The sequence below is a fragment of the Rhincodon typus genome, chromosome 3 (assembly GCF_021869965.1).
Source record: "Rhincodon typus isolate 14 chromosome 3, sRhiTyp1.1, whole genome shotgun sequence".
In the NCBI taxonomy this organism is placed as follows: Eukaryota; Metazoa; Chordata; class Chondrichthyes; order Orectolobiformes; family Rhincodontidae; genus Rhincodon; species Rhincodon typus.
In genome coordinates, this window is record NC_063334.1 from 121,305,385 (window position 1) to 121,314,262 (window position 8,878).

Genomic DNA, 8,878 nt, shown 5'->3' on the forward strand with positions numbered 1-8,878 from the left:
GGAAAAGTGTCCTCACAGACGGTGTCACAGTGAAGCAGTCTGGGAAGGGTGTCCTCTCAGTCAGCAAGGTCTTGTAGCAAGTTCAGAGGGGGTTTACAAGAATGATCCTGGGAATTAGGGCTTGTCATATGAGGAGCCATTGAAGACTCTGGGTCTGTACTCAATGTGTTGAGAAACATCTCACAGAAACTTACTGAACACTGAGATGTCTGGATAGGATGGATGAGGAGTGGATGTTTCGAATAGTAGGAGAAACTAGGAACAGAGGGGGCAGCCTCAGAGCGAAGGGATGAGGAGGGATTTCTACAGCCAGAGGGTGGTGAATCTGCGGAATTCATTGCTGCAGAAGACTGTGGAGGCCAAGTCATTGAATGTTTTTAGGACAGATAAATTCTTGATTAGTAAAGGGATCAAAAATTATGGGGAGAAGGCAGGAGAACAGGGTCGAGAAACATATGAGCCATGATCAAATGGCACTGCAGAATCGATGGACCAAATGGCCTAATCCTGCTCCTGTATCTTATGGTCTTATTGCTCATCCCTAATTGTCTTGAGAAGGTGGTGTTGTGCCACCTTTTTGAACTGCTGTAGGTAGTGCTGTTGAGAGGGAGTTCCAGAATTGGAAACCGTAACCATAGAACTATGTAAATTTATTATCTCTTCTCATGCAGCAGTAGGCTGGACAATTCTAGTTGGACACATCCTGGGAAATGTTGTCATATGACTTCCGACTGCCTCCACATTCCCTCCGTAGGTTGCCTGGTACACCCATCCTCATTTGGAAAGTGAGCAGGTTTGCTTAGTTGGTTGCCTGTCAAGGATCATGTAATCAACCTTATATCTTAACCACAATATTTCTATAATGAATAAGTTTAACTGAGAGATGTTCCACTTTTCAACAAAATTCAGGTTATGGACTAATAAACAAATGTTAAAACAAAAGTTAAAAATGTAATGCCCCTCCCTGGAAATGCTTGCAGCAGAGTTCTGAAGATTAGTTATCAATTCCTAGGGATACCAGGACAATTCTGGAAGGCTGATATTCCAAAGCGGCATCTCTTTGGAGTAAATATTGGCCAGAATTTGTGGTTTTAATGACCACATAACCATTAACACTGGGTAAAACTGACAGTAACCACTGGCATCTATACAATGCAGAAATCCAAAAGATTTTTGTCAACAATACCTTTAGAGGGCACTGTTGCAATCTTTACACATTGAATCATCTTTCACATTTATGGTGAACCTCAAGTATTTACACAGTCTTGTTATTGAAAAGATTTAAATGTTAAGCTCTTATCGGTCACAGGTTGCTGAGTTTCTAATGGGACATGAAGCCATGGTTGCTGCTGAACAAGTTCTCTGGCTCTGTAAAACTCAGGTGTGGAGTTGCATTCCCTTAGAAGAACACCTAAATGTTGCAGATCATAGAATCCCTACAGTGTGGAAACAGGCCATTCAGCCCAACAAGTCCACACCACCCCTCCGAAGACCATCCCATCTCAACTCAGTCCCCTACCCCCGCATGTCTAACCTAAACATCCCTGGACCCTATGGGCAATTTAGCATGGCCAATTCACCTATCCGGCACCTCTTTGGACTATGGGAGGAAACCAGAGAGCCTGAAAGAAATCCACACAGACACTGGGAGAATGTGCAAACTCCACACAGACAGGGTGTGGAGGGTGGGATCAAACCCAGGTCCCTGGCGCTGTGAAGCAGCAGTGCTAACCACTGAGCCACTGTGCTTTTCGTTGAATAATTTTGTTTTTCAAAATCTTCTTTCTCCTATTGACCCATATATGTGTTCCAATGTTTATTTCCTTCCTACTTTGTGAGAACTTTTCCATTTGACTAGTGTATCAGACTTCCTGCTGCCTGCCTTGTTTCCATACACTACAGATTTCCTGCAGATGGCACCAAATTGCACCATTTTCAACATCAGTTTCAATCTGTACAGCCTGCTAAATCTTTGTGCGCATCTTTATTTCAGGACAACAATTAGTGCTGCCCTTTAACTACTGACCACAACATCTGGGCCATTGGAGGAAGCAGGTGGAGGGGGAAATATTGTATTTGGCAGGTCTTGGTAGCTGACATTCCACTGTTCTGCTGGATTAATTTCAATAACCAAGCTACTTTGCATCAGGACAGGGATAGAGAGATACACAGAATTCACCTGACTGCCACAGAAGATGATCATCATTCTATCATCAGATGCATGCGTCACAGCAATGCTATTGGCAGTGGCCTTGTGGAATTTGAACCACATAGTTGATAGTATTGGTCCCAACACCAGCTGTGAAATACATGCCCCATCATTTCCCAGAACACTACAGCAAATATAGCAGGAAAGCAAAATGCTAACCACCTACCTCCAGATTCTAATTCTCTTGCTGTGTATTTTATCTGCACTGGACGCTCTATTGAGCCATAAAACTTCTCGGCATCACTGTAGTCACTGAAAGGAAGAACATGCAAAGTAATTTGCTAAAATCCAGCCATTTGATTTAGATCCATGATCTATTCTGTCGTAGCATTTCTGCGGTTATCCCGTAGCAAGTTCCTCTTAAAATTTGAGAGTCAGAGTCCTAATTTGATGATGAACCTACATATGAAACTTGAATCTATCTTTTTCGGTCTCAAATATTGCTGTGAACTCACCACAAGTTTATATGCTGTTAATCAGAAAAATACAGCAATTAGCAACACAGATAATTAACATGTAACCAGAGTAATAATAAGAAATAGGACAAAGAAGCTATTTAGCCCTTTAAGCCTCCATTCTATTAGGTCATGGCTGATCTACCTCATGCCTCAACACTTCTTTTATATCAGCTCCTCAAAGCCCTCAATGTCCTGATATTTTGAATATCTATATTTAAACACTTTCAGTGATCTAAACTCCACAACCCTCTTGGGTGTAGAATTACAGAGTCTTCACAGAGATTCTGAGAGAAGAAATTCCTTTGCATCTCAGTTTTAAATGAATGTCCCCATTATTCTATAACAATGTTCCCTAGTTTGTCATTTCACAACCAGTGCATACAACTTCTCAACATTTAGCCTTAGAATCTTGCACATTTCAATAAGATCATCCCTCATTCTTCTAAACTCTAATGAATAAAGGACTAGCCTGTTTAGCCGTTCTTGATAAGTTAATCCTTCATTCCAGAAATCTGCCTGATGAAACTCTTTGTTTTGCAGAAATATGCATTCATTCATGAAAAATCTTTAAGTTCATATACAGGTACTAAGGCAGTTCTGAAAGGTCTTTGCATATCGAGGAAAACAAGCCTTGGATCAGACATTCCCTGCAGTTGCAAAGGCCAAAGAAATGTCTTACTTATGCAGGACACAATTTACATGCATTGAGGCAATGAGAAGGTCTGACTACTGAACAGACACCCATTATACGTTGGCAGAAAAGATGTTAGACGGTGATATTTCTCCTCTGCGCCTTGGTGGCAGCTGCCCCAAGCTTAATGTGTCTCTCAGCATGTAGTCCTGGACGTTGGAATGTGCCAGTCTAAAAAACTCGGTTGAGGTCAACTCTTTGCACTGGAAGACCAACAATGTTTAAGGCAGACCAAACAGCAAATTTCACTGAGTTTACGGTCTTCCAAGCACAGCTGGTGTTTGTCTCAGTGTGGGTCTGGGAAACAGCCCACAGAGCCCAGAATCCTGCTTCATGGACCTGCTCAAGTCAAACCTCGATAAAAACCATTGCATGTCTCTCCAGACCTTCTTTGGAAAGGCATCCAGCTCACACCCCACAGTCACTTCAACGGCATGTGTCTGGGTATACGTGAAGAATCTGACCGGCAGTGCCCTTCTCATCACCAGCTAAGCTATGTCTTGGTGCTTGTTGGAAAGTTCTATGTGCTCTTCTCACCACCAGCCAAGCTACATTTTGGTGCTTGTTGGAAAGTTCCGGTGATGACGCATTCTTGATGACTTTGACAGTCTGCTCAGGGAACCATGGGACAGGATACACCATCTCCTTTTCCCACAGGATCTCGAGGACGCTATGTGCCAACCACTTCGTGATGGTCTTGTAGTCAAAGGTGTTTTTCTTACCGAATTCTTACACAAGGGACAGGTGATGCGGGATGGTCCAATCACTTGGAGCATTCTGCAGGAACAAGGCCAAGCCCATCGTTTGCAATGCCTGCAAACAGGACAGAGAAGGGACCATCACCTTTTTTCTCCTCAATACCTTCAGGAGGTGTTCACATTGCTTCATGCTTCAGAAGATCATATCAAAATACTGGCAGCTGGGGAAATCCTGCAGTCAGAATATATCAACTGTTTGGAACCTGCAGCAATCCAGGAGGGTCCACTTCACAAAGAAGGTCCAATTTACTGGTGTTCCTTCTTCCACCTTTTTCACTGTCACCCTGACTGTGTTCCAAACACCCTGACCTTGGGCTCAGCTGCTTGCAGTAATCATAGCTCCAGTTGGCTGTATGCTGAATTCGCGTTAGGCCAAAGCCAGCAGAAAGATCCACCAGTAGCAGCTCAGCTCAACCAACAATCCTCCAACACCGAATCATAATCTGCTGACCTTTCTTTCTATCTCGACTCTTATTTCTCCCCTCTGTCCCCAACCCCATCTGTGTCTTGTTCACAAAAGGTTTCTGTCAGTAGAGATGACCTATGTTCTGATATTAGCACTGACCTTTAATACCATTAGCACTTATTTTTCATCTATATAATTCCTCTACCAGCATTCCCTTTTGCTCTGAGCATTCCCCCATCTGTGCCACTTGCCCCTCCTCACCCTTTACCAACAGGATAAAAACCATCACTTTCGAGTCCACTTGAAACATTATTTCCCTCTTCACAGATGTGAAGTGTCCTAACCCAACCATTTCCAGTGGTTTCAGCAATGATCTTCCTTCCATTATATGGTCAGAAGTGGAGGTTTTTGCTGATAACTGCTGATAATATTCAGACAAATTACAACTCCTCAGATACCAAAACCGTCCATGTCCAAATGACAAAAATACCTGGATAATATCCATGGTTGACCCTGACAAGTGGCAAGTAACATTCATGCCACACAGTGCCAAGCAATGACCATCTCCAAAAAGAGAGAATTTAACCATTTCCCCTTGATGTTCAATGGCATTATAATTGATGAATCCCCACCATCAACATCCTGGGAGTTACCATTGATGAGAAATTGAACTGGACTAGTCATATAAATACTGCGCTTAAAAGAGCAGATCAAAGGCTAGGAATCCTGCAGCCAGTGAGTAACCTCCTGACTCCCCAAAGTCTGTCCATCATCTACAAGGCTCAAGTCATGAATGTGATGAAACATACTGCTAAGATGAATGCAGCTCCAACAACACTCAAGAAGCTTGATAATATACAGGACAAAGCAACCTGCTTGACTGGTATCACATCCACAAGCATTTATTCCCTCCACCACCAATACTCAGGGGCAGCAGTGTGTACTATCTACAAGATGCACTGCAGAAATTCACATGGTTCTTTGACAGCACCTTCAAACTCATGACCTTCTCCCTATAAGGACAAGGGCAGCAGCTACACGGCAACACCACTATCTGTATGTTCGCCCCAAGGCACTCGCCATCACGACTTGGAAATACATTGCTTTTCCTTCAGTATTACCAGATCAAAATCCTGGAACTCCTTACAATGGCATTTTTGTTCTACATTCAGCAAATAGACTGCAGCAGTTCAAGAAGGAAGCTTATCTTTACAAGCCAATTGGAATCAATTATTAAGGAAGCAATAGCAGAACATTTGGAAAATCATAATCTAATCAAGCTGAGTCAGCATGGCTTCATGAAAGGGAGATCATGTCTGACTAATTTGTGAGAGTTTTTCGAGGAAGACTCAACCAAAGTAGATACAGGGGAATCAGCAGATGTGTTGTATTTGGACTTCCAGAATGTGTTCCTCAAAGTACCACACAAAAGGTTAAGTCAGAAGATAAGAGCCCATGGTTTTAGAAGTAGTGTATTGGCATGAATAGAGAATTGGGTAATGGGCAGAAAACAGCAAGTGAGGATTAAAGAGTTCTTTTTCAGATTGGTGGCCGTAACTGAAATAACTTCACAGAGGCCGGTACCCCATCACCAAGTCACCCTTTATTTACATGTGGAAAGTTCCTGACACTGGTCCACCTGCCTCAGAGCCAGCTCTCAGAGTGATCAGGATGTCTGACACTCCTGTTTAATCTGTCAGCCAGGGATCCCTGATTGGACCAGATTAACAGCCCCAATGAGGGAACTCATTCTATTCTGACCTTGTTATAATCACTAGATTGAATCCCCTTCTGAGTCCAAGAATATGGGCCATTTCTTTTTTTTTGTAGCTCCTCCTGGGGCGTTGTTTGTAGCGTCTCTGACACTGCCTCAGATATGGCCAGCATGTAAAGCATAGTAGCTTGCCTCTTGCGCCTGGAGCATCTCAGAAGTAAGTAATTCTCTTCTTCAGGTTGCAAAGGCTTCGAGGTGGCAACATCAGCCATGTTCATCTCAGATTCTGAGGTCTCTTCAAAACTTGGCAGAGCTGGAGAACTCATGGGTTCCATCAACCTTTACAACTGTTATGAGGAGCCAGGCCCATATTTCTCCCACCTCATTTGCAGTTTGCAGCTTTCATAAGGTCCATGTGTTTGTTCAGGATGATTGCACCTACCTGAACTTTATACATCACTGGAACTAATGATCCTAAAATCATGAAATGTGCTTTGTACAAGACACAGGCAGTCCCTTCTCCTCACCCAAGAAAGTTCTAATTATCACAATGACTCAGAGCTCAATTTCTTTTTGAATTATATATTTTCTTCTTCCTTTCAACTTTTCTTATAATGTTCTGCCTTGATGGATACTGTACAATGGACAGTAGTTCTCTTCAGGGTGCTGCACACAAGTGGCTCTTCTGCAGGCCTGAATTCAAGCTGTATTCATCAATGGGTTATTCGTCTTGGGAATATCACAGTATGGGAAAGACCCAAGACTGGGGTTATGCCACACAACCCAGAAACGATGAGTATAATTAAGACATTCCTCTTTGACCCCCAGGCTGATGTCTGAATGTGATAGATAATGAAAACTCACTTATGACAATGAAATAACTGAAAGAAAGCACTGAATAAGAGCTATCTAAGTAAAGGTTTGTGAAAGAGATAATAATTAAGAAATGTGTGTGTCTGTAGAAAAACTAACTTTTCCTATTCTGCAGTTGAAAGTTTTCAGTCTAAGTGGATACCTCAGATTTCCTTGCACGTCTGCCTTCTCATGATAACGATCAATTTCTTTTCGCAAACCCATCATCCAATTCTGAAAGAAACAGCAATAAGAAATGATCAGACCATTTTTCATCTGCGTCTTTTCAGCACTAATTTACCATGGAGGCTATGGTAAAAAAGAACAAGCAAGGCCCCGAGCCTTCACGATACTGGTCATTCAGTTGCAGTCGTAGATACAATTCATTGTCACAATTCTTAAAATTCTGGTACTGTTGAACATTTCATCATTCTGGAGTGAAAGCTGGAAACTGTGACCTTTTTTCCAGTTCTTTTCTCATACCACACTTCCAGTCCAAACAAGGGCGTAATTTGAGAAAGAACGAAAAGGAACTAAGAAGCTCCAAATGACATTTTCTGGAATGTTGAATCTTTCCTAAACTTGATTGTGCACATCAACATTCCCTCTGACCTACAGCTGCTGTATTCATTACACAGCAAAGAATAAGACCATGTAGTCAATTGCAAGCAAGCTCTTTGAAAGAGTGGCCAATTTCCTTTCATTTGGAAAGAAATATTGCATATAAGCACATTCCTATTCCCACTATCATCTTCATGCATTCATACTCCCAGTGGGGCTACCGAATTAGAGTCACAATGGTGTGGAGCAGGAACTTTGTCTAATCTCAAGTACCTACTTTTGTTTTGAATTGATGGACATTAACTGACGACAGAGTCACAAAAGTTTGGAGCAGTTCACCCAGCAAAAGGATTAAAGAGAAAATAATCGAAACACTCAACAACAAAGGAGCTTAACTATTGAGAGACCCTTCTTAACAGGAAATTTGCATGATATTCTGAATTGGATTTTTCATTTCTGATTAGTTCAAAAAGTTTATTTAGCCCCCACCCGTGCTTAATTTCAAGTATTTTTTCTTTGTAACTGTTACATAGAAACATAGAAGATAGCAGCAGGAGGTGGCCATTCGGCCCTTCAAGCCTGCTTCACTATTCTTCACGATCATGGCTGATCATCCAACTCAATAACCTAATCCTGCTTTCTCCCCATAACCTTTGATCCCATTTGCCCCAAGTGCTACATCTAGCCACCTCTTGAATACATTCAATTTTTTGGCATCAACTGCTTCCTGTGGCAATAAATTCCACAGGCTCACCATTCTTTGGGTGAAGAAATGTCTCCTTATCTCCATCCTAAATGGTCTACCCCGAATCCTCAGACTGTGACCCCTGGTTCTGGACACACCCACCATCGGGAATATCCTCCCTGCATCTTTCCTGTCTAGTCCTGTTAGCATTTTATAAGTCTCTATGAGAATGCCCCTCATTCGTCTGAACTGCAGCAAAAACAAATCTAACCTAGCTAATTTCTCCTCATACATCAGTCTTGCCATTCCCAGAATCAGCCTGGTAAAGCTCCACTGCACCCCCTCGAGAGCAACAGCATCCTTCCTCAGAGAAGGAGACCAAAATTGCATACGATATTCTAGGTGTGGCCTCATCAAGCCCCTGTAAAACTGCAACAAGACATCCCTGCTCCTCTACTTGAAACCTCTTGTAATGAAGGCCAACATACCATTTAGTGTGGAACTGGAGGAACACAGCAGGCCAGGCAGCATCAGAGGAGCAGGA

General features: G+C 42.5%; 1 protein-coding gene across 2 annotated transcripts in view; it reads right to left on the reverse strand.

Moving 5' to 3' along the window:
• sh3bp2 (SH3-domain binding protein 2) overlaps positions 1–8,878 on the reverse strand; it is a 140,860-nt gene that overhangs the window by 32,212 nt on the left and 99,770 nt on the right. For both annotated transcript variants that reach the window (XM_048618860.1, XM_048618868.1), the window contains 2 exons: positions 7,252–7,322; positions 2,376–2,461 (listed from right to left, as the gene is read on the reverse strand). In XM_048618860.1, coding sequence (XP_048474817.1) covers positions 2,376–2,461; positions 7,252–7,322 — 157 coding nt within the window. The remainder of the gene's footprint in view (positions 1–2,375; positions 2,462–7,251; positions 7,323–8,878) is intronic.